At 45.2% G+C, this 27,149-nt stretch overlaps 1 protein-coding gene across 1 annotated transcript in view; it reads right to left on the minus strand.

Moving 5' to 3' along the window:
• Positions 1–2,021: 2,021 nt before the first annotated feature.
• LOC119961135 (zinc finger protein 208-like) overlaps positions 2,022–27,149 on the minus strand; it is an 88,589-nt gene continuing 63,461 nt past the window's right edge. Inside the window, exon 5 of the mRNA XM_038788630.1 lies at positions 2,022–3,956. Coding sequence (XP_038644558.1) covers positions 3,066–3,956 — 891 coding nt within the window. The 3' untranslated portion in view covers positions 2,022–3,065. The remainder of the gene's footprint in view (positions 3,957–27,149) is intronic.

The raw sequence follows: 27,149 nt of genomic DNA on the forward strand, positions 1-27,149 counted from the left end.
AACTGGACGGTAGGTTCCCATTTTATCTCTCTCTACTTTCTGGAATAGTGAGTGTAGGATTCGTAGGTTTTCTACTTTTCAGTCCTTGGAAAGTAAGGAAGTATGGTGTCTGGACCAGAGGATATAGTCACCATTTAGTCCCATTAATTTCTCCATTCTCTATTGTTATGGGCCAAGGTTTAGAGACACAAAAGTGTATCATGGCGTTCACCTGACCCACAACTTTTAATAGATTGTGGTATGGGGAGCACACGGCCCACTCTAAAGGTACAGCAGAAATGGAAACGTATTTTTTTAAAGCAAAACAATGTTTATTCTATGAACTCAAGTTAACCTTTTTGAAACATACAGTGAACATCTTAGCAACCATTAATTCAAATACAACACTAAGTAATGCTTGCCCTATCCTTTTAACATCCAGAAGACTTACAAAAGAAACACCTGTTAAAAGATCATCAGGTTAAAGTCACTACTGACAAAAAATTATAATTCTGAATTCACCAAATGATCAAGAGGTAGTCTTTTGATGGCAGAAAGAACAGCAGTACGCCTACTTGGTCTGGCTTTAGCTCCAACACTGAAAATGAAACTAAAACACACCCTGCAGCCTGCTCAAAAATGAAAGTAAAAAGCTGACAGACAGCCCAGCTCCACCCACTCTCTGACACCACTGGAGTAGTTATCACTCATTTCTTAAAGGTACTCTCACATGACACTATTTCTATAGGTTCCTCATTCGGACTGGATAAGGGAATCTGTAACCTGCATCTGCAAAGCTGTCTGCAGTTCAGTCAGGATTCATGCAGCTTCCACTCTTCATCAATCAAGCATGTTTTAAATGGGAATTAAATGGTCTTTTTCATTTTTTAAACTTTTATTCACATAATTGTCAGAAAGCACAATTCAATCAACAACTTTTCTGTAAAATTCTATAAAATGATGTTGAAATGTATGTCTGACTGTTTTTTCATTATTACTGGCATTTTATTAACATATTTGTATTGTTGACCAATTTTTTAAAAGTTGACTCTTCCTTGTATTAAGGTTGCCGTCCGCCCCCTTAGTTCCTCCTTGTAATTAGAACGTTTCTGTTTCCTACGATGATGACAGATAAAAAGTATTTGTTTTGTGTCTGTTATTTCCTTGTTTCAATTATAATTTCCCCTTTACCTGTCTCTCATGGGGGCATGATTACTTTCACTTATCTCTTCCTATCTACACGCCTACAGAAATATCTGCTTTGTAAACTCCACGAGTCCAGACTCAAATTCTCCATTTACATTTAATTCAGGCTGTTGTTTCTCAAGTCGATGATCCCGACCACTGTGATCCCACTCCTTTTTTTAAATTGTTTTCTTTTTATTACTTTATCAGAGTTACAAAGCCAGATCTCAGAGTGTGGACAGGGGCAAACCCCTAATCCAGCTCCTTGCCTGCTCCAAAAACCAATTCAAATTGAATCCAATTCATGGTCCCCACGAGAGCGACATCCCAGATCCAGGCACTAGAAGAATGAGGGGGGATCTTATTGTAACTTACGTGATACTGTAAGGTCTGGATAGAGTGGATGTGGAGAGGATGTTTCCACTTGTAGGAAAAACTAGAAGCAGAGGACACCATCACAGGCTAAAGGGACGATCCTTTAAAACAGATCAGGAGGAATTTCTTCAGCCAGAGGATAGCAAATCTGTAGAACTCCTTGCTGTGGAGGCTGATTCACTGAGTGTCTTTAAGACAGAGATACATAGGTTCTTGATTAATAAGGGGATCAGGGATTATGGGGAGAAGGCAGGAGAATGGGGATGAGAAAAATATCATCCATGATTGAATGGCGGAGCAGATTCGATGGGCCGAGTGGCTCCTATGTCTTATGGGCTTATTACACCCGACTTCACGCTCACCTTAGCCAAAAGGCTGAGAAGCGATGTGATTTCACTCCTAACACCACTTGAAAGATACAGAGTGAGGAATCATAACTTATCCGAAAAGAGGATTGAGCTCAGGAGTGATTTTAAAACAGTTTATTGGGAAACAACAAACTTGAGTTAAATGGACAGAAATAGTGAACACTTATTTAGGTGAGGACGGTTTCTGGCTCCTGGAGAACAAACAGAAGGATGGTGCCGAGTGAGTGTTGGTGTCCATGGCTGGTGGCTGCAGTGTCCTCTGAACGGTTCACTGGTGTCGGTGTCCATGGCTGGTGGCTGCAGTGTCCTCTGAACGGTTCACTGGTGTGAGTCAGATTTTGGTGTTTGGGTGAAGCCAATCACTTTGAAATCTTGTTCTTGAGAGCCTGGGTTAATTGCTACACACACAGTTGGGTTACGATTGGCTCATAATATCCAATTGTATCAGGGTTAAAAATGTCTTCTTTCAGGGGCTATGCTCAAGACATTGTCCTTGGCTGAGATAACAGGTCTGTCCCGTGTTTGTCAGTCAGCAAGTTGACATAGAAGCTTTCTTCAGAATGCAGAGGGAGAGCTATTTCTAGAATATTCCATAGATTTCTGATGATTTTACATAGTCAATTTCTTACAATCTATTACTTGGATTGAACTTGTCTCCATTCCCGGTCTGAGGGGATTTCTGGACAAGATGGGAGATGGGAAGGATAACATTCTGGACTCTCAATTCTCCACCAATTCCCATTCCCTTTCTGGGCGATAACAGAGGCTTCACTGTGTGTAATGTACAAATCACTGAGAATTGGCAGCAAGGGCTGATCAGCACTTTCTAATTGGAAATGTTAATCAGTGGAACAAATCAGACACTGAATTGCAGATTTTGTACCAAAGGTCATTTTGTGATTGAAGGAAAAGTCCAGAACCTTGTTGTGAACTAATTTCCAATGAGAGTTTCTGAATTATGGGGAAAGATCACAGATAGCGTTTCCAGAATTCTGCAGCCCCGAGAACACAATCAGCTATAGATCCAGAATAATTAATTCCAGCTCAGCTAAACAGTGGATTAACATTAGCAGAAACAAACCCCATCTGTCAGAACGAATGTTATTCGGGCCTGGTTGTCAGTAACAGCGGCAATAACAGCAGAATCCAATCCCTGAGTCACTTGTGACGTCGCTGGTGTTTCAGCAATTGGGATGAATCAATGAACCCCTTCCCACACTCGGGGCAGGTGAACGGCCTCTCCCCAGTGTGAACCCGTTCATGTCTCAGCAGTTGGGATGAATCAGGGAATCCCTTCCCACACTCGGAGCAGGTGAATGGCCTTTCCCCAGTGTGAACTTGTTCATGTCTCAGCAACTGGCATGAATCAGTGAATCCCTTCCCACACTCGGAGCAGGTGAACAGCCTCTCCCCACTGTGAACCCGCTGGTGTAATGCTAGGTTAGATGACTGAGTGAATCCCCTCCCACACAAAGAGCAGGTGAATGGTCGCTCCCCTCTGTGAATTCGCTGGTGTACGATGAAGCTGCTAGAATGCCTGAAGCTCTTTCCACAGTCAGTGCAGCTGAATGGTTTCTCCCCAGTGTGAACTCGCTGGTGTTTCTGCAGGGTGGATGAAAGCCTAAAGCTCATTCCACAGTCAGTGCAGCTGAATGGTTTCTCCCCAGTGTGAATTCGCTGGTGTGACACTAGGTTGGATGAGTTAATGAATCCCTTCCCACACACAGAGCAGGTGAATGGCCTCTCCCCTGTGTGAACCCGCTTGTGTAATGCTAAGTGTGTTGACCGAGCAAATCCCTTCCCACATACAGAGCAGGTGAATGGCCTCTCCCCAGTATGAACCCGCTGGTGTATTGCTAAGTTTGATGACCGAGTGAATCCCTTCCCACACACAGAGCAGGTGAACGGTCTGTCCCCACTGTGAGTGCGTCGATGAGTTACCAGCTGGGAGGGGAAAGTGAATACCTCCCCACATTTCCACAGTTTCTCCATGGTGCCAGTGTCCTTGTGTCTCTCCACACAGAACAAGTGTACAGTTTCTTCCCAGAGCAATTAAGTTATATTTTTTCAAGCTGTGTAAGTGCTGCAGTCAGTTTTCAGGGACACACATTCGGGTGTTAGTGTTTCTCGGTGTTCTTCCAGTCACACTGATATTTTAAATCTTTTTCCAAATGAGAACCTTCTTCTTTCCACATTCAGAAGCTGATGATATTCAGGTCCTGAAGAATAGAGTTATTCTGTTGAATGTTGATCTGATGTTTTGTTTGAGATTTCCGATGGCAAATTCTCCTCACCTTCTAATATCCTGTAAAAGATGTTACAAAAGTCATCACTGTCAGTCCAGGATAGAAATTCTAAACAGACAATTTTAATTTCTCAGGCATATTTTTTCCTCTCTTGTTCCACAAAAGCAGTAAATCCCCACCCCACACACTCTCCCTCCTCCTTGGGATGAAATCCAAACCCATCTCACCATCGTCTCCGTTTCTTTCCTCAACTCCAAGTTTTCTCCCTCTCTCTCCTCTGCCTGAGTTCAGTTCTCCAAAACACCCTGAAAAAGGAATTTCTGTCAGTCCCAGATAGACATTCAGAAGAGACCAAAATTCTTCTTGGTTTCAGTTTGCTGCGTGCACATCTTTTCCCCTTCTCACCCTGTATAGGAGTTTCCAGAATCCATGTTAGTCAATGGCAGTGGTGGCGTTGTCACTGGACTAATTAACCAGAGACCCAGTTCCAGAACAATGCTCTGTGGGGTTCCCAGGTTCAAATCCTGCCACTTCAGATGGTGAAATTTGAATTCAATAAAAATCTGGAATTAAAAGACTAATGGTGACCATGAAACCACTGATAATTGTTCTAAAAAAAAATCTGGTACACGAATGCCATTTAAGGAAGGAAATCTTCCATCTTTGTCTGGCCTATATGTGACTCCAGACCCACAGCAATATGGTTGACATAGAACATAGAACAGTACAGCACAGAACAGGCCCTTCGGCCCTCTATGTTGTGCCGAGCAATGATCACCCTACTCAAACCCACGTATCCACCCTATACCCATAACCCAACAACCCCCCCTTAACCTTACTTTTTAGGACACTACGGGCAATTTAGCATGGCCAGTCCACCTAACCCGCACATCTTTGGACTGTGGGAGGAAACCGGAGCACCCGGAGGAAACCCACGCACACACGGGGAGGACGTGCAGACTCCGCACAGACAGTGACCCAGCCGGGAATCGAACCTGGGACCCTGGAGCTGTGAAGCATTCATGCTAACCACCATGCTACCCCTTTAAATGCCCCCCCAAAGGCAATTAGGGACGGGCAATAAATGCTGGTACAGACTGCGACGTCCACATGCCATCAACAAATTTAAAATATGTCCAGGAATCAATTCACAAATTTCTCTCTTTCTGATTTCTGAGCCTTAATGGTGGCGCATGCGCCCTCATGTACATCGTTCAATAGAAAGATGGCGAATGCGCATGCGCCTTTCTGATGGCCCCCAGACAATGGCAGCCGTTACCTGGGATACTCAGAAGGAAAGGTCGCTCAGCCGCAAGCACGGGTCTACTAACTGTTTATTCTGGTTTTCAATCTTCCACGAAGCGGTTATGAATTCTCTCAGGTTATTCTGCAGACTTCATTCCTCCCACTTACTCAGCGGCGGCATTATCCAAAGCGCTGGCGATCATCTCCCATCCACTCTGTCCAGTTCCAGCATCAGCACTGCGCATGCTCGTCACAGCTGCGCGCTGCATGGAAGTCCCCACGAAGAGGTGCAGGGGGCGGGGCAACTATGGGGCGGGGCCGCTGTCTGCGGGGGGCGGGGCTCCTGGCTCCGAGTGGCGACGCCACTGTCTCAGAGGGGCGGGGCTCCTATCTCCGAGTACCGGGCCTGCGCTCTGCAAGCCGCAGACGTCACCGCGGAACAGGGTGATTCCTATTGGCTGATTCAGGAAGGTTACATTATGACGCCACAATATGGAAATTGTATCGGAGGAAATCCATTCTTGCCCCTTTTCCAAGTCACAACAGCAGCTTAAAGTACCACAGGTTTATTTCAAATCAGAAGCTTTTGAAGGAGCAGCGCTCCGAAAGCTTGTGAGTTAAAATAAACCTGTTGGACTGTTGTGAGACTTTTGACTTTGCCCACCCCAGTCCAGCAGAGGAATCTCCATATCATTTCTTTTCTCGTTCTGGGATAAATTTGTGACTTACAGGAACGGAAGGGAAAGGAAGTGAATCCAGGGAGGGTGCAGACTCTGGAAAGGTTGGACAAGGGCTCTCCCTCTCTCTTAAAGACAATGCCATTCAAGATTCTCTTCAGGTTAACGTGCAGGTTCAACGGGCAGTTAGGAAGGCAAATGCAATGTTAGCATTCATGTCGAGAGGGCCAGAATACAAGAGCAAGGATGTACTTCTGAGGCTGTACAAGGCTCTGGTCAGACAACATTTGGAATTTTGGACCCCGTATCGAAGGAACAATGTGCTGGCCTTGGGAAAGGGTCCATAGGAGGTTCACAAGAATGATCCCTGGAATGAAGAACTTGAGGACACTGGGTCTGTACTGGTTGGGAGTTCAGAAGGTTCAGGGGGGATCTTATTGAAACTTACAGGATATTGTGAGGCCTGGATAGAGTGGATGTGGAGAGGATGTTTCCACTTGTTGGAAAACTGGAACCAGAGGACACAATCTCAGACTAAAGGGACAATTCTTTAAAACAGAGATAGAACATAGAACAGTACAGCACAGAACAGGCTCTTCGGCCCTCGATGTTGTGCCGAACAATGATCACCCCACTTAAACCCACGTAACCCGTATACCCATAACCCAACAATCCCCCCATTAACCTTACACTACGGGCAATTTAGCATGGCCAATCCACCTAACCCGCACATCTTTGGACTGTGGGAGGAAACCGGAGCACCCGGAGGAAACCCACGCACACACGGGGAGGACGTGCAGACTCCACACAGACAGTGACCCAGCCGGGAATCGAACCTGGGACCCTGGAGCTGTGAAGCATTGATGCTAACCACCATGCTACCGTGAGGCCCCTCACGGTTGAATTTGAATGAGGTTGAATTTCTTCAGCCCGAGGGTGGTGAATCTGTGGCACTCTTTGCCGCAGAAGGCTGTGGAGGCCAAATCACTGAGTGTCTTTAAGACAGAGATAGATAGGATTCTTGATTAATAAGGGGACCAGTGGTTATGGGCAGAAGGGAGAAGATGGGGCGAGTGGCCTAATTCTGCTCCTATATCTTATGGTGTTAGATCCTGAGTTTTTATTTTCTACAATAGGGGCTGTTTAGCACAGGGCTAAATCACTGGCGTTGAAAGCAGACCAAGCAGGCCAGCAGCACGGTCCAATTTGCGTAACAGCCTCCCTGAACAGGTGCCGGAATATTGCGACTAGGGGCTTTTCACAGTAACTTCATTTGAAGCCTATTTGTGACAATAAGTGATTTTCATTTCATTTCATTTTGTCAAATGCCTTCTGGAAATCTAAGGACAGTGCATTCACCTGTTCCCTTTTAGCCACAGTACATGTGACTCCATCAAATAACTGATAAATTGGTTAAACATGATTTGCCTTTCACAAAACCATGTAGACTCTGCCTGATTACCTTCAATTTTTCTAACATGTTCCCTATGACAGATGTTTAGTTAACTGGCCTGTTGTTTCCAGCTATCTGCCCCCCCCCCTTTTACTTTTTTTATTTTCCAATTTAATGGATTCATCCCAATATCGAGCAAATTTTGAAAAATGAAACGGGTGCATCAACTCTCTCATTAGCTGCTTCTTTCAAGATCTTATGGTGAAGTCGACCCGAATCCGGGGTTTTGTCGGCCTGCAGACTCAAACATTGCTCATTAACACTTCCCTGGTGATTGTAATTTTTCTGAGTTCCTCTGTCCCTTGCATTTGCTGATTTACAGATATTTCTGAAATGTTACTTGATTCCTCTACAGTGAAGACTGATGCAAATACCTGTTCAATTCAGCCCCACCTCAACCCATTTGTTTTCATTTCATTTTAACTGTCTTTTACCATTTCTTTCTTTCCTGCACCTTTCTCCTCTTTGCTTACCCCTTCCCCTCCCCCCACGCCTACAGATCATCCTCTGATGTTAGTTTCCCTGCTGTTTGACCTTTCACATCTTTTGTCCTCTCTGGGGACTGCCATTAGCACTCTTTCTCATTGGTATCTGTGGCCATTAGCACCCGGTTTCCCTGGGTATCTGTGGCTATGACTTCAATTCTCACTCCACAGTCTAAATATTTCCCACTCTGTCTGTTAGCTTTGACAAAGAGTCATCGGACTCCCTACAGATGCTGCCAGAATTGCTGCGATTTTCCAGCATTTTCCCTTTTGTTTCAGATTCCAGCATCCGCAGTAATTTGCTTTTACCTGTTCAATTCATTTGTCATAACCTTACCTTCCATTGTTAATTTCCCAGATTGCTTGCGAGAGCATCAGCACTCACTTGAAGAAAGAAGGAAGAAAGAAGAATTGAATTATTTACTATCACAAATATCTATTGAAACTCTATCTGTCTTTATATTTCTAGCCAGCTTTCTCTGGTACTCTAATTATTTCCTCCTTATTAATATTTTTGTGTTTATATTTGATGCTTTATATTCTGCCCAATGTTCTGACCTGCTATCTGCCTTTGCGCTGTTGCATGCTTTGTAAAAAAACATTGATATGTCTTTAACTTTTTTAGTTAAAGACAGATGCTGTGTCCTCCCCTTGGAATTTTCCATTCTCATGAGAATGTATCTATTCTGTTTATACTGAAATATCTCTTTCAATGTCTGCTACTGAATCTCTATTGACCTGACACACAAGCTCATTTTAAAGTTCATTTTAGCTAGCTCTGCTTTGGTGCCCACATAATTGCTCTTATTGTAGCTAAACTTATTGTCTTGGACTCAATCTTCTTCCCCTCAAACTGCATGTCAAATTCAATCATATTATGATCACTGTCACCTGGGGATGCCTTCACCATGAGGTTATCAATTAATCCTTGTTGCACTGAATGGCCATCAGATCATACTTACTTATTTCGAAAGGTGCTGCCAATTCATCAGTTTTGTTTCAAATGCTACTTGTGTTTTGCTGCAGAGCCTTTGGTTTTGTTCTTTTATTATTTTTGTAGCGTTTAACTGATGTAATTTTAAATGTGTTCTCTCCGTCTCTTCCTGCCACAGTCTGTTTATCATTTCCCATATTCTTACCTTTCTCTCTGGTCTTACTCTTTACTTTACCACATCATACAGAACAAATCAGAAAAGACACAATAATGCAACAATCGGTAACAGTTCATCAATCAGTCTCCTCCTATCCGAAAATGAAAATGAAAATCGCTTATTGTCACAAATAGGCTTCAAATTAAGTTACTGTGAAAAGCCCCTAGTCGCCACATTATGGCGCCTGTTCGGGGAGGCTGGTACAGGAATTGAACCGTGCTGCTGGCCTGCCTTGGTCTGCTTTCAAAGCCAGCAATGTGTTAATCCAGCCCCGATCTTAGAGAAATCAAGGACTCGAACACTGTCGTTAACATAAGGCTAATTTTATTAATCTATATCCAGAATATTAAACTTCGGCTGAGTCACAGGAATGATTAACATCAACTGAAACAAACTCCAACTGTCCGAATGAACATGGTTCAGTCCTGGATGTGATTAACAGCAGCAATAACAGAATCCAACCTCTTGTGAACTCGCTGGTGTTTCTGCAGGGTGAATGAACGAGTGAATCCTTTCCCACACACAGAGCAGATGAATAATGTCTCCCTGGTGTGAATGCGCTGGTGTTTCAGCCGGAGGGAATGCTGAGTGAATCCCTTCCCACACACGGAGCAGGTGAACGGCCTCTCTCCAGTGTGACTGCGCTGGTGAATCAGCAGATCCATTTTGCCTTTAAAGCTCTTCTCACAGGCGGAACATTTAAAAGGTCTCGTATCAGAGTGAACACGTTGGTGTGAGGCGAGTTGGGCAGACTGAGTGATTCCCTTCCCACATTTAGAGCAGATGAACTGTCTCACTCCAGTGTGAATGCGCTGGTGTCTCAGCAGGGTGGATGACTGAGCGAATCCCTTCCCACACACACAGCAGGTGAATGGTCTCTCCCCAGTGTGAACCCGCTGATGATCCAAAAGTTTGCATAACTGAGCGAATGTCACCCCACACTCAGGACAGGTGAATGGTTTCTCTCCAGTGTGAATTCTCTGGTGTGTCAGAAGGTTGGATAACTGAGCGAATCCCTTCCCACATTCAGTGCACGTGAATGGTTTCTCCCCGCTGTGCATTCGCTGGTGTGTCAAAAGGCTGGATAACTGAGTGAATCTCTTCCCACACTCAGAGCAAGTGAACGGCCTCTCCCCAGTGTGAACACGCTGGTGTGTCAGAAGATTAAATTTGTTTTTAAAGCTCTTCTCACAATCGGAACATTTAAAAGGTCTCATGTCAGAGTGAACAAGTTGGTGTGCAGTCAGATGTGTTAGTCGAGTGAATCCCTTTCTACACTCGGAACAGGTGAATGGTCACACCAACGCGTTGGTGTGACTGCGGTGATGAGTTTCCAGCTCAGAAGGGTAACTGAATCCCTTCCCACATTCCCCACATTTCCACGGTTTCTCAGATATCTGATCATAGATACCCAGATATCTATGATCAGAGGAGTAACGAAACAGAAGCAAATTCTGCTCCCTGGGTCCCACTAACTCCACGGATGTCTGACCCCATGTGCGGCTCTGTTCAGTTACTCAAAGATCCATGTCGGAAAGTCACAACCCGAGCAGTGGCACAGTGGATCAGTGGTTAGCACTGTTGCCTATGGCATTGAGGACTTGGGTTCGATCCCAGCCCCAGGTCACTATCAGTGGGGAGTTTGCACATTCTCCCCATGTCTGCGTGGGTCTCACCCCCACAACCCGAAGATGTGCAGGGTAGCTGGGTTGGCCATGCTAAATTGCACCTTTATTGGAAAAAAATAAGTGGTTATTCTAAATTTATTTTAAAAAGGCTTGTCTCTTTCCTAATGTTCACAATTAAAGGGGTGGGTTTCCCAGGAGAAGGCCGACATTTCAGGGGACATTAAATTAGTAATGGGCAGAGATACGTCTCATGTTCTTATATGGTACAGATTAGATATGTTATTCATGGTTCTGTAATAAAGTAAATATATTATTATTTCTCGTCTTATAATATAAGACTGCAGCTACGTTATAGATTTCCAGTCATCTGTTCCCTCAGAGGGTTGTTAGTCTTTGGATTTCTCTTCCACAGGGACCAGTTGTATCTGGGGGTCATTGAATATATTGAAGCACAAGTTGGACAGATATTTTATTGACAATGAAGTTAAGGATTGTGGGGAACAGGTAGGAAAATAGAGTGAAAGCTGAGGTGAGGAGGGATCTCTTCACTCAAGAATGTGGTGAATCTTTGGAATTCTCTACCCCAGAGGTATGTGCAGCCTCGGTCATCAGGTATGTTCAAGACAAATATTGACAGGTTTCTAGATATTGAAGATATTGAGGGATATGGGGATCTTGTGGGACAATGGTGCTGAGGTAGGTCAGCCAAGGATCTCATTGAATGGTTGAGCAGACTCGGTGGGCCGAATGGCCTACTCTTGCTCCTATTCTAATCTCTGTGTCCTGGTCAGGAAGCAGTGAGCTGAGCTTGGATCTGTCAATCAACATGAATCAGCACCTTCAGGAGAATTGGGAGGGTGAATATTAGATGCAGCAGAGTGAGAATGAATGGAGAGTGTGTGGGATGGAGATTTACAGCTTTTGAATAACGAAAGAGGAAATAATGTTCCATAAGAACTAGAATTGTCTGCTCTGAATTCCTATCCCATACCAACAATGATGACTTTTGTAAATTATTTTTAAAGCATCTTGAAAGAGGAGGAATTACAGACAGAAGTCTCAAACATCAAGTCTCGATATGACAAACTCACTCGCTTCCTTCTGATCTGAATATCATCGGCGCGAAGGAGAAATTCTGTCGGCTTCCCAAAGATTATAAACGTGAATGTGACTGGAAAAGCACCAAAGCCCACACACCATACAACCGAATGAGAGTGTTACAGTGATCTGACTATGGAAAGAGCTTTGACCAGTTACACAGCCTGAAAAAAACATCACACCATTCACAGTGAGGAGAGACAGTGCACATGTTCTGTGTGTAGACAAGGCTTCCATTGAATTTCCAAACTGGAGAGACACGAGGAGACCCAAAACATGGAGAAACCGTGGAAATGTGTGGACTCTGGGAAGACATACAGAGTCCCACCTCAGCTGGAGGTTCATCGACGCAGTCACACTGGGGAGAGGCCGTTCACCTGCTCTCAGTGTGGACAGGGATTCACTTGGTTATTCAGCCTGCAGACACATCAGCGAGTCCACACTGGGGAGAAGCCATTCACCTGCTCTCAGTGTGGGAAGGGATTCAGTCATTCATCCACCCTGCAGACACATCAACGAATTCACACTGGGGAGAGGCCTTTCACCTGCTCTCAGTGTGGGAAGGGATTCATTGATTCATCCACCCTGCAGAGACATCAGCTAGTTCACACTGGGGAGAGGCCATTCACCTGCTCTCAGTGTGGGAAGGGCTTCACACAGTTATCCAGCCTGCAGGCACACCAACGAGTTCACACTGGGAAGAAGCCATTCATCTGCTCTCAGTGTGGGCAGAGATTCCGTGCTTCATTCACCCTGCGGAGTCATCAGCGAATTCACACTGGGGAGAAGCCATTCACCTGCTCCCAGTGTGAGAAAAGATTCACTCAGTTATCCACGCTGCAGAGACACCAGCGAGTTCACACTGGGGAGAAGCCATTCATCTGCTCACATTGTGAGAAAAGATTCACTCAGTTACCCACCCTGCAGAGACACCAGCGAGTTCACACAGGGGAGAAGCCATTCATCTGCTCTCAGTGTGGGAAGGGATTCAGTGATTCATCCACCCTTCGGAGACATCAGCGAGTTCACACTGGGGAGATGTCATTCATCTGCTCTCAGTGTGGAAAGGGATTCAGTGATTTTTCCATCTTGGAGAGACACCAGCATGTTCACACTGAGGAGAGGCCAGTCAACTGCTCTCAGTGAGGGAAGGGATTTATTGCTTCACCCACCCTGTGGAAACATCAGCGGATTCACACTCGGGAGAACCATTATCTTGCTCCCTCTGTGGGAATGGATTCACACAGTTATCTAGTCTGCAGACACACCAGCGAGTTCACACTGGGAGAAGCCATTCACCTGCTCTCAGTGTGGGAAGGGATTACATAGAAAATAGGAACATGATGAGGCAACATGGCCCTTCGAACCTGCTCCACCATTCATCATGATTGTGGCTCGTCTCCAACTCAATAGCCTAATCCCAATTTCCCCTCTGTACCCTTTGATCTCCTTCACCGTAAGTGCTATATCTAACTGCTTCTGCTGTGTGGGCAGCACGGTAGCACTGTGATTTCACAGCGCCAGGGTCTCATGTTCGATTCCTGGTTGGGTCACTGTCTGTGCGGAGTCTGCACATTCTCCCCGTGTCTGCATGGGTTTCCTCCGGGTGCTCCGGTTTCCTCCCACTCGTCCCAAAAGACGTGCTGTTAGGTCATTTGGAAATTCTAAATTCTCACTCCGTGTACCCAAACAGGCTCTGGAATGTGGCGACTTGGGGCTTTTCACAGTAACGTCATTGCAATGTAAGCCAACTTGTGACAATTAAGAATATTATTATTCTTGAAAACATACAAGGGCGTGGCCTCAACTATTTCAAAGAACAAAGAAGAACAATACAGCACAGGAACAGGCCCTTCGGCCCTCCAAGCCTGTACCGGTCATGATACCAACCTTGGCCAAAACACTCAGCGTTTCCTTGTGCCGTATTCCTCTCTATCCATCCTATTGATGTGTTTGTCAAGATGCCTTTTGAATGCTGTTAATGTATCTGCTTCCACAACCTCCCCTGGCAATGCGTTCCAGGCACTCTCCACCCTCTGTGTAAAACAAAAAAACCTGCCTCACACATATCCTCTAAACTTTGCCCCATGGACCTTAAGCCTATGCACCCTGAAGACTGACCCCTTCAACGTGGGAAAGAATGCCTGCCCCTCCACTCTATCCATGCCCCTCATAATCTTGTGGACCTCAACCTCCGTCTTTCTAATGAAAACAGTCCGAGTCTATTCAGCCTCTCCACACAGCTAACACCTTCCAGACCAGGCAACATCCTAGTAAACCTCCTCTTCACCCTCTCCAAAGCCTCCACAGCCTCTGGTAGTGTGGCGACCAGAATTGTGCGCAATAATCCAAGTGTGGCCGTAACAATGTTCTATAGAACTGTAGCATGACTTGCCAGTTTTTATACTTGATGCCTCGTCCAAGGAAAGCGAGCATTCCGTATGCTAGTGTTGCCACCTTCAAAGATCTGTGAACGTGCACGCCCAGATCTCTCTGATTTTCTATATTCCTAAGAGTTTTACCATTTACGGAATATTTCCCCTCTATGTTAGACCTACCAAAATGCATTACCTCACATTTGTCCGGATTAAACTCCTTTTGCCATTTCTCTGCCCAAGTCTCCAACCTATCTATATCCTGCTGTATCTTCTGACGATCCTCAACACTATCTGCCACGACACCAACCTGGTGTTAATGTAAACCTACTTGTGATAAGAATAAAGATTATTATTATTAACCAGCACTGCCACTCCACTGCCTTTTTCTTTTTGTCTGTCCTGCCAAAACGCTGAATATATTCAGTTCCCATCCCTGGTCATGTCTCCATAATCCCGATTATCTCACACATGGGAGTCCATACTGGGAGGCCATTCACCAACTGTCAACATGCGAAGGGATTTTACATAAGAACGTAAGAACTAGGAGCAGGAGTCGGCCATCTGGCCCCTCGAGCCTGCTCTGCCATTCAATGAGATCATGGCTGATCTTTTGTGGACTCAGCTCCACTTTCCGGCCCGAACACCATAACCATTAATCCCTTTATTCTTCAAAAAACTATCAATCTTTACCTTAAAAACATGTAATGAAGGAGCCTCAACTGCTTCACCGGGCAAGGAATTCCATAGATTCACAACCCTTTGGGTGAAGAAGTTCCTCCTAAACTCAGTCCTAAATCTACTTCCCCTTATTTGGAGGCTATGCCCCCTAGTTCTGCTTCCACCTGCCAGTGGAAACAACCTGCCCGCATCTATCCTATCTATTTCCTTCATAATTTTAAATGTTTCTATAAGATCCCCCCTCATCCTTCTAAATTCCAACAAGGACAGTCCCAGTCTACTCAACCTCTCCTCGTAATCCAACCCCTTCAGCTCTGGGATTAACCTAGTGAATCTCCTCTGCACACCCTCCAGTGCCAGTACGTCCTTTCTCAAGTAAGGAGATCAAAACTGAACACAATACTCCAGATGTGGCCTCACTAACACCTTATACAATTGCAGCATAACCTCCCTAGTCTTAAACTCCACCCCTCTAGCAATGAAGGACAAAATTCCATTTGCCTTAATCATCTGTAAATCAACTTTCTGTGACTCATGCACTAGCACACCCAGGTCTCTCTGCACAGCAGCATGCTTTAATATTTTATCGTTTAAATAATAATCCCGTTTGCTGTTATTCCTACCAAAATGGATAACCTCACATTTGTCAACATTGTAGCATGGTGGTTAGCATCAATGCTTCACAGCTCCAGGGTCCCAGGTTCGATTCCCGGCTGGGTCACTGTCTGTGTGGAGTCTGCACATCCTCCCTGTGTGTGCGTGGGTTTCCTCCGGGTGCTCCGGTTTCCTCCCACAGTCCAAAGATGTGCGGGTTAGGTGGATTGGCCATGCTAAATTGCCCGTAGTGTAAGGTTAATGGGGGGATTGTTGGGTTACGGGTATACGGGTTACGTGGGTTTAAGTAGGGTGATCATTGCTCGGCACAACATCGAGGGCCGAAGGGCCTGTTCTGTGCTGTACTGTTCTATGTTCTATGTATTCCATCTGCCAGACACTAGCCCATTCACTTAACCTATCCAAATCGCTCTGCAGACTTCCAGTATCCTCTGCACTTTTCGCTTTACCACTCATCTTAGTGTCATCTGCAAGCTTAGACACATTGCCCTTGGTCCCCAACACCAAATCATCTATGTAAATTGTGAACAATTGTGGGCCCAACACGGATCCCTGAGGGACACCACTAGCTACTGATTGCCAACCGGAGAAACACCCATTAATCCCCGCTCTTTGCTTTCTATTAATTAACCAATCCTCTATCCATGCTACTACTTTACCCTTAATGCCATGCATCTTTATCTGATGCAGCAATCTTTTGTGTGGCATCTTGTCAAAGGCTTTCTGGAAATCCAGATATACCACAACCATTGGCTCCCCATTATCTACTGCACTGGTAATGTCTCAAAAAATTCCACTAAATTAGTTAGGCACGACCTGCCCTTTATGAACCCACGCTGCGTCTGCCCAATGGGACAATTTCTATCCAGATGCCTCGCTATTTCTTCCTTGATGATAGATTCCAGCATCTTCCCGACTACCGAAGTTAAGTTCACTGGTCTGTAATTACCCGCTCTCTGCCTACCTCCTTTTTTAAACAGTGGGGTCACGTTTGCTAATTTCCAATCCAACTGGACCACCCCAGTCTAGTGAATTTTGGTACGTTATGCATTTGCACTAGAAATATCAGGGTATGACGGGAAAGTTATCTGAGGTGTACTGGGAAATTTCATTAAATAGTATGGTGGGAGACAGGCAATCACAAATATTTAAGGAATTATTACAGATTTACACCGGGATCGGTTAGCACAGTTGACTGGATGGCTGGTTTGTGCTGAGTGACACCAACAGCACAGGTTAAATTCCCATACCGGCTGAGGTTAGCCATGGTCTGTGTCAGTATTTATGTTCCTCAAGATCCTCCACTCACCCCTCTACATCTCTACATAGGGGATATCAGCATCTCCCTCTATTCCTTTCTCCCTCATGTATGTATCTAGCTTTACATTCAATGGATTCATGCTGTTCACCTCAACCACTGGCTGTGGTTGCGAGTTCCATATGCTGGGTAAAGAGGTTTCTGCTGAAATACCTTTTGGATTATTGAATCCCTTCATAATTTTTTTAAAAATTTAGAGTACCCAATTGACTTATTCCAATTAAGGGGAAATTTAGCGTGGCCAATCCACCTACCTTGCACATCTTTGGGTTGTGGTGGCGACACCCACGCAAACACGTGACCCAGAGCCGGGATCAAACCTGGCACCTCGGTGCCGTGAGGCAGCAGGGCTAACCACTGCACCACCGTGCTGCTCGCCTTCATATTCTTAAAGACTTCCATCAGTCTCCTCTTTTCCATAATAAAGCAGCCCCAGCCTTTCCTGAGTGTTAAATGCTCCCAGTTCTGTCTATTATGAATCTTTGTTGCACCTTATCCAGTGCCTCTATTTCCTTTTTCTAAATGGAGATCACCAATGTTGACAGAGGTCCCAGTGTAGTCTAACCCTGGTTCTAAACAAGTTGAACATTTCCTCTGTGCTTTTCAATTCTATCCCTCTAGAATGGAATCCTATATATGGGCCCCACACTTTAGGAAACCATGAGACCATGTTGGTTCTCTGTGGAGCAAGCCAGTCTGCCCATTGCCCGTTCTATCCCTGAATCCCTGTGGGTTTATTTCTCTCAGTGCCTGTCCAATTTCCTATTGAAATCCTTCCCTCATCTCTGCATCTCCTACCCTCATAGGCAGTGGTTCTAAGTAATTAACACTCGCTTTACATGTACACAAGGCTCTGAGAGCACAGAGGAGTCTATTTGGCCCATTTATTATTGCCAGCTTTGCACAATGACCCATTTAATCCCATAGTTGGTCTATTCTTTTTTTTTCCAGAATGCACCAAATTCCCTTTTGGAATTTACAGTCCAGCTAAATTCCAGAACCATTTTTAGACAGTGTATTGCAAATCACAATAACTCGCTGTGTTTTACAACAAACAATTGTGCATATGGTGTGTCTGGAGTTTGACAGAATATTCAAAATGGTGTCAATGACGTGGATATTACACAAAATTAAGGTTCAATCTATATCAATGATTTTGGTGAGGACACCGAGTGTAATCCTAGTTCGAGGACAATTAGTACAAATGTGCATTTCTATAAAACCTCTCACGACCACTGGACCTCCTGAAGTGTTTTAAAGCCAATGGAGTACTTTTGAAATGTTACAGAAACAATGCTGTGCACGGAGCTGAACGCCCCACAGTGTTAAACCTTGCAGTCTCATTGTGCTTCACATCTTTCTTTGTGGAAGTACAATTCATCTGAAAAACAGAGTCACGGGGCAGAGAAATTGATCGAATAATGATGTCACAAAATGTCAGATCAGATTAGGGGATCATTAAACAATTCACTGCAATGTGTCCAATTTTTATTTATAGCTTGCTAATGGGTTGGGTTTAAATATATGGTCTGTCAATTTGATTTAAAAAAAAATACATATTCAGCAAGATTAGTGTAGGAACTCACTTGATATCACTAGTTCTCATTTTTTGGGGGATTTTGTGCAGTTTAAATCCCCATTGATCACCTGGAACTGTGACAATGAAGACTGATGGGGAGAAAAATAATGAGAGCTTCGCTCTGGATGGTCTCAAACCAACAAGCTTTCGAACAGCTGACCAATTGCACCACAGTGATTGAGCCTTACCAGTCAACTACTCAGCCAGTTTTAGCAATTTTTTAAACATTACTTTATCTCCCATTGAACAGTGCCTAACGGGTTGAGTGGTTTTCTTTGAAGGTGTTGAGATAGGCAGCACACATCTTCTCCACTGCCTGTAACAGAGTGGATGCTACATCAATCATCTACTCGATCACACCAGGAATAACCCCTTAATTTGCGCAGATATTGGCAATAGTTTATCTGTTGAGTTTATTAATTGATGAAGCTTTGTCGGAATATTGGGAAAGTAAGACGAATCTCAAACGTCCAATAAAGAGGGCTAAAAGGGGTCATGAAATATCTTTGGCTAAAAGGGTTAAGGAAAATCCCTAAGCCTTTTATTCGTATGTAAGGAGCAAGAGGGTAACTAGAGAAAGGATTGGCCCACTCAAAAGACGGAATTTATGCGTGGACTCAGAGGAAATGGGTGAGATTCTTAATGAGTACTTTGCATCGGTATTCACAAAGGAGAGGGACAAGACGGATGTTGAGGCTAGGGATGGATGTTTAAATACTCTAGGTCAAGTTGTCACACGGAAGGGGGAAATTTAGGGTATTCTAAAAGACATTAAGGTGGACAGGTTCCCAGGACGGGATGGGATCTATCCCAGGTTACTGAGGGAAGCGAGGGTCGAAATAGCTGGGGCCTTAACAGATATCTTTGCAGCATCCTTGAGCACGGGTGAGGTCCCGGAGGACTGGAGCATTGCTAATGTTGTCCCTTTGTTTAAGAAGGGTAGCAGGGAAAATCTTGGGAATTATAGACCTGTGAGCTTGACGTCAGTGGTAGGCAAACTGTTGGAGAAGATACTGAGGGATAGGATCTATTCACATATGGAAGAAAATAGATTTATCAGTGATAGGCAGCATGGTTTTGTGCAGGGAAGGTCATCTCTCACAAACCTAATAGAATTCTTTGAGGAAGTGACAAAGTTAATTGATGAGGGAAGGGCTGTAGATGTCATATACATGGACTTTAGTAAGGCGTTTGATAAGGTTTCCCATGGCAGGTTGATGGAAAAAGTGAAGTCGTATGGGGTTCAGGGTGTACTAGCTAGATGGATAAAGAACTGGCTGGGCAACAGGAGACAGAGAGTAGTGGTGGAAGGGAGTGTCTCAAAATGGAGAAGGGTGACTAGTGGTGTTCCACAGGGATCCGTGCTCGGACCACTGTTGTTTGTGATCTACATAAATGACCTGGAGGAAGGTATAGGTGGTCTGATTAGCAAGTTTTCAGATGATACTAAGATTGTTGGAGTTGCAGATAGAGAGGAGGATTGTCAGAGAATACAACAAAATATAGATAGATTGGAGAGTTGGGCAGAGAAATGGCAGATGGAGTTCAATCCAGGCAAATGCGAGGTGGTGTATTTTGGAAGATCAAATTCAAGAGCAGACTATATGGTCAATGGAAGTGTCCTGGGGAAAATTGATGTACAGAGAGATCTGGGAGTTCATGTCCATTGTACCCTGAAGGTGGCAACGGAGGTTGATAGAGCGGTCAAGAAGGCATACAGCATGCTTGCCTTCATCGGACGGGATATTGAGTACAAGAATCGACAGGTCATGTTACAGTTGTATCGGACTTTGGTTAGGCCACATTTGGAATACTGCGTGCAGTTCTGGTCGCCACATTACCAGAAGGATGTGGATGCTTTAGAGAGGGTGCAGAGGAGATTCATCAGGATGTTGCCTGGTATGGAGGGTGCTAGCTATGAAGAAAGGTTCAGTAGATTAGGATTGTTTTCGTTGGAAAGACGGAGGTTGAGGGGGGACCTGATTGAGGTCTACAAAATTGAGAAGTATGGACAGGGTGGATAGCAACAAGCTTTTTCCAAGAGTGGGGGTATCAGTTACAAGGGGTCACAATTTCAACGTGAGAAGGGGAAAGTTTACGGGAGATGTGCGTGGAAAGTTTTTTACGCAGAGGGTGGTGGGTGCCTGGAACGCTTTACCAGCGGAGGTGGTAGAGGTGGGCACAATAGCATCATTAAAGAGGCATCTAGACAGGTATATGAACGGGCAGGAACAGAGGGAAGTAGACCGTGGAAAATAGGAGACAGCTTTAGATAAAGGATCTGGATCAGCGCAGGCTGGGAGGGCCGAAGGGCCTGTTCCTGTGCTGTAATTTTCTTTGTTCTATCCCTGGCAACAGTCTGAGACTTCGCCAGTCTCTTTGTAACCTTGGTTTCATATTTGATCCCAATATGAGTTTCTGACCTAATATCTGTGCCATCACTAAGACTGTTTCCACATTGCCATCATCAGCTCCCGATTCGACAATTCCATTACACACCTGGCTGCTCTCCCACATTCTACCTCTGTAAACTTAAAGCCATCCAAAAGCCTGCTACCCATGTCTTAATTCAGAACAAGTTCCTTTCCCCAATGATCTCTGTGCTCCGAGATTTGCATTCGCTCCCAGTCAATTCTCACCCTTGTTTTCAAATCCCTCCATGGCCTCGTCTCTCCGTCATCTCCTCCAGCTCTGATCCTGGACTCTTGCACACCCCCGATTCTAATTACTCCGCCTGGTTTTAAGTTCCCTCGGCCCCAAGCACTGAATTCCCTCCCTAAACCTCCCCGTCTCCACCTCACTTACCTCCTTTCAGACTCTTTAAAACTCACCTCTTTGACCAAGTTTTTGGTCACCTGTCCTAATATCTCCTTTTGTGTTTGGGAGTCTCACTTTGTTTTATAATGTTCCTGTGAAGTTGACTGGGATGATTTATGATGTTAAAGGTGTTATATAAACAGAAGTTGTTGTTGACTGTAACCCTGACCTCCTGTTTTACAATATCCCATTGGTTTCAGAACAAACTCTATCTCTGATGTTTTGCCCCCTGCGAGTTTGCAGCCTCTATAAAGACGGCGGCCGTTAACTCAGGCCTGTCACCGGGAGCAGGCCGCAGCTATCGATGCTCGATGCAAACCCGGGCCCGGAAACTTCTTATTGGGGTGTGGAGCCTCCACCGGGTTTCCGTGAAACCTCCCGGCCGAGCCCAGCATCGGCACTGCGCATGCTCCAGCTCACATTGCCCAAGGAGTGATTGACGGCGGGTCTGGAGGACCGAGTGGTTGCAGCGGGTCCTCCAACCATCGGAGTGAACGAGGGGCTAAACCCGGTCTCCCACGTGAACTGGAGTATGCGCAGTACCGGTGACAACTCAGGATTCAGGCGGTCGGGTGGAAGTTCTCAGCCGGTCACATTCGCTCGGGTAAGTCATGAGGGAGGGATGCTTCATAAACACTCCGTGTAGCCCCAAGCCCCGAATACGAAGCTCGGATACGGCATTTGAACCGGCGAAAGCTGCTTGGGATTTTCCCCCAGACAGGCCCGAATGGCCGGGAGCATGCGTAGTGCGAGAGTACCGGCTTTGCTCCGCCTGCCATTCACTCTGATTGGCTGGAGGACCAGCCGCTCTCGTTCGTCCTCCAGCCCCGCCCCCGCTTCCTATTGGTCCGAACCTGCCGTCAATCAGTCCCCGGGCATTGTGAGCTGGAGCAAACCCTTCACCATCATTGTCAGCTCCCTGGTTTGCAGCTGCGGAGTTTCTCCCTCCCTCCCGGGAACAGGCCCAGGTTAACGGGCACCATCCTGCTTCACATACTGGAGGGTGGTTCACATCACAGGATGGGGGAGGGGGGATAATAAATAATACACTTTGCACTCAAATCAATGAGGACTCTGATCTCTGGCAAGGAAGGAAATCCTGGGAAGTGGGCAGGGAGACAAACACCCACTGAATACCCCAAACCCCCAATCAGACCTATTGGTTTTATTGTCAGTTTGCAGACAGGAGCTGGAGAACTGAACCCAGGCAGAGGAGAGGGACGGAAAAAAACTGCGAGTGGAGGAAAGAGATGGTGAGATGGGTTTGGATTTCAGCCCAGGGAGGAGGGAGAGTTTGTGGGACTGGGATTGACAGCTTTGGGGGAACAAGAGAGGAAAAAATGTTGCAGAGAAACTAGAATTGCCTGATCAGAATTTCTATCCTGGATTGACAGTGATGGCTTTTGTAAACTCCTTTTACAGGGGATTAGAATTGGAGAATTTGCACACAACAAACTGAACCCAACAGAAAGGTTTGTCTCTTTGCGAATTCTATCCTGCATTGACAGTGATGACTTTGGTAACATGAGAGATTACAGCTCTCAGGAAAGATTATATGGGGGGGGGGGGGGGGGGGGTGATGTGAGAGAGTGACCATGGTTTAGCACACTGGGCTAAATTGATGGCTTTGATAGCAGATTAAGGCAGACCAGAAGCACGGTTCAATTCCTGTCCCAGCCTCTCCGAACAGGCGCCGGAATGTGGCCACTAGGGGCTTTTCACAGTAACTTCATTTGAAGCCTGTGACAATAAGAGATTTTCATTTCATTTCAATAAACAAGTCATAAATACAGGATAGTTATGAATAAATCCAAGGGGACAATACAGGCAAAATTATTTATCTCAGGTTCAGAATGTGATAATTCTAGTTTCTTTGCAACATTACCATGCAAAGGAGTTGAGGAAAGTGCTGAGATGTTTTCTCAGAAGGAAATGGGACAAGCACATGAGAGAAAATGGAATTGAAAATCAGCTGAAAGGCTGAGATTTGATAGGTGTGACAGTCGGAGATGTGTGCCGAGTATTTACAGCAGCAGAATCTGTGACAGAATGGCCTGTTTATGTCTTATATATTCACAATATTTCAATGTAATCTTCTTTTACAGAATATTTGCAGATGCAAACATCATGTCGAGATCTGACAGAGTCACTTGATTCATCAGGACCGGCCTTTCAACGTGGAAGGAGAAATGTTTGTTTGTTTTGCCTTTTGGAAAAAATTTCAAAATTCACTGATTGGAAAAGCACCCAGACACAGACATCTAAGTAATTTTCCTCAGTTATCTGGAACTGAGCTTTAATAAATCACACAGCATGAAATTAAATTGCAACATTTACATCAGGGAGACACCGTACTCAGGCTTCAACTGATGATCCAAGCTGGAGAGACATAAGGACATTCGGACCAAAGGAATCAAGAAGCAGCAATAGGACATTCAGCCCCGTGAGCCTGTTCCACCATTTAATAACATCACGGCTGATCTGATAGTGACCTCAAATCTACATCCCACCTACACCTGATAACTTGTCGATAACCATGGAGAAACCGTGGAAATGTGGGGACTGTGGGATGGGATTCAATTACCCATCTGAATTGGAAACTCATCAACGTATTCACACTGGGGTAACACCGTTCACCTGCTTGGTGTGTGGGAAGGGATTCACTCGGTCATCATACCTCCTGACACACCAACTTGTTCATACTGATCAGAGACCTTTTAAATGTGCTGATTGTGAGAAGAGCTTTAAAAGCAGAAATAATTTACTGTTACATCAACGCACTCACACTGGGGAGAGGCCATTCACCTGTTTGGAATGTGGGAAGGGATTTAATGCTTTGTCAAACCTCCGGGCTCATCATCAGGTTCACTCTGAACAGAGACCGTTTAAATGTGCTGACTGTGAAAAGAGCTTTAAAAGTAAACAGGATTTACTGAGACACCAACACACTCACACTGGGGAGAAACCATTCACCTGCTCCGTGTGTGAGAAGGGTTTCACTCAGTCATCCCACCTCCTGGAACACCAACTTGTTCATACTGATCAGAGACCTTTTAAATGTGCTGACTGTGAGAAGAGTTTTAAAAGTAAAATGAATTTACTGATACATCAACGTACTTACTCTGGGGAGAGGCCATTCACCTGCTCCGTGTGTGGGAAGGGATTCACTCGGTCATCATTCCTCCTGACACACCAACTTGTTCATACTGATCAGAGACCTTTTAAATGTGCTGACTGTGAGAAGAGCTTTAAAAGCAGATATGAATTTACTGTCACATCAACGAACTCACACCGGGGAGAAGCCATTCACCTGCTCCGTGTGTGGGAAGGGATTCACTCATTCATCCCACCTCCTGACACACCAACTTGTTCATACTGATCAGAGACCTTTTAAATGTGCTGACTCTGAAAAGAGCTTTAAAAGCAGATATGAATTTACTGTCACATCAACGAACTCACACCGGGGAGAAGCCATTCACCTGCTCCGTGTGTGGGAAGGGATTCACTCATTCATCCTCCCTCCTGAGCCACCAACTTGTTCATACTGATCAGAGTCCTTTTAAATGTTCTGACTGTGAGAAGAGTTTTAAAAGTATACAGGATTTACTGAGACATCAACGCACTCATACTGGGGAGAGGCCATTCACCTGCTCCGTGTGTGGGAAGGGATTCACTCAGTCATCAATCCTCCTGAGACACCAACTTGTTCATACTGATCAGAGACCGTTTAAATGTGCTGACTGTGAGAAGAGCTTTAAATGTAAAATGAATTTACTGAGACACCAACGCAATCACACTGGGGAGAGGCCATTCACCTGCTCCGTGTGTGGGAAGGGATTCACTCAGTCAAACCACTTCCTGGAACACCAACTTGTTCATAATGATGAAAGACCTTTTAAATGTGCTGACTGTGAGAAGAGCTTTAAACGCAGAAAGGAGTTACTGACACATCAACGCACTCACACTGGGAAAGACCATTCACCTGCTCTGTGTTTGGGAAGAGATTCACATGTTCATCCCAGCTTCTGAAACACCAGCGAGTTCACACTGTGCAGAGGCCGTACTCTTGCCCCGTGTGTGACAAGAAATTTACTCAGTCATCCCACCTGATGACACACCGACTTGTTCACATTGATCAGAAACCTTTTAAATATTCTTACTGAGAAAAGAGATTTAAAAGTAAACCAAATCTGGTGAAACACCAGCGAGTTCACACTGAAACAGAATCATAGAATTTACAGTGCAGAAGGAGGGCATTCGGCCCATCGAGTGCACCGGCCCTTGGAAAGAGCACCTGACTTAAGCCCATGCCTCCAACCTAACCCATAGCCCCACCTAACCTTTTTGGACACTCAGGGCAATTTAGCATGGCCAATCCACGTAATCTACACATTTTTGGACTTGTGGGAGGAAACTGGGGCACCCGGAGGAAACCCACGCAGACATGGGGCGAACAAGCAAACTCCGCACAGACAGTGAGCCAAGCCGGGAATTCTGGGACCCTGGAGTTTGAAGCAACAGTGCTAACCACTGTACCGTGTGGCCCACATGTCGGAGTGGTACTGGGGAGAGGCTGTTTAGCTGCTCCGTGTGTGGGAGGAGATTCACTCAGTCAAACAACCTGCACAGACATCAGCAAGTTCACAGAGAACAGCAGGGTTTGGATTCAGCTATTGTTGCTGCTATTAGTTGCATCCAGGACTGAATGATGCCTGGACTTCTGTTTCCAGTGGGGCTCCACAGTTTGCCGGTATATATCAATGATTTAGATTTAAATGTATGCACCAGGATTATATAAAAGTTGCTGATGTGTTTTAGACAATGAGGGAGAAAGCCATGGACTGGGTCAGGTGGACAGAAAAGTGGTGAATGGAAATTTAGATAATGAGAGGTTAGGAACACACTTCAGTTAACTCCCAATAAAAATAAGGTCATTTCAGGATAATGGAAAAAACAGATTGGTGGGGAAGCTACAAATAATCCTTTCTTTTAAAAATAAATTGAGTACCCAATTATTATTTATTTTTCCAATTAAGGGACCATTTAGCCTGGCCAATCCACCTAACCTGCACATCTTTGGGTTGTGGGGGTGAAACCCACACAGACACGGGGAGAATGTGCAAACTCCACACGGACAGCCTCACGGCGCCGAGGTCCCAGGTTCGATCCCGGCTCTGGATCACTGTCCGTGTTGAGTTTGCACATTCTCCATGTGTTTGCGTGGGTTTCGCCCCCACAACCCAAAGATGTGCAGGGTAGGTGGATTGGCGACGCTAAATTGCCCCTTGGAAAAAATGAATTGGGTACTCTAAAAAAAAATTTAACCGTAAAAACAAAAGGTTAATGTGCAGGTTCAGTCAGCAGTTAGGAAGGCAAATGCAATGTATTCATGTCGAGAGGGCTGGAATACAACACCAGGGATGTACATCCGAGGCTATATAGGGCTCTGATCTGATCCCATTTGGAGTATTATGAGCAGTTCTGGGCCCCGTATCTAAGGAAGGATGTGTTGGCCTTGGAAAGGGTCCAGAGGAGGTTTACAAGAATGATCCCTGGAATGAAGAGCTTGTCGTATGAGGAACGGTCGAGGACTCTGGGTCTGTACTCGTTGGAGTTTAGAAGGATATGGGGGAATCTTATTAAAACTTACAGAATACTGCGAGGCCTGGGTAGAGTGGACATGGAGAAGATGTTTCCACTTGTAGGAAAAACTAGAAGCAGAGGACACAATCTCAGACTAAATGGGCGATCCTTTAAAACAGAGTAAGAAGTCTTACAACAAGTTAAAGTCCAACAGGTTTGTTTCAACTCACTATCTTTCGGGGCACAGTTCCTTCCTCAGGTGATGAAGAGGAATTAAAACAGAGATGAGTA

This window comes from Scyliorhinus canicula, unplaced genomic scaffold (assembly GCF_902713615.1).
Source record: "Scyliorhinus canicula unplaced genomic scaffold, sScyCan1.1, whole genome shotgun sequence".
Classification (NCBI taxonomy): Eukaryota; Metazoa; Chordata; class Chondrichthyes; order Carcharhiniformes; family Scyliorhinidae; genus Scyliorhinus; species Scyliorhinus canicula.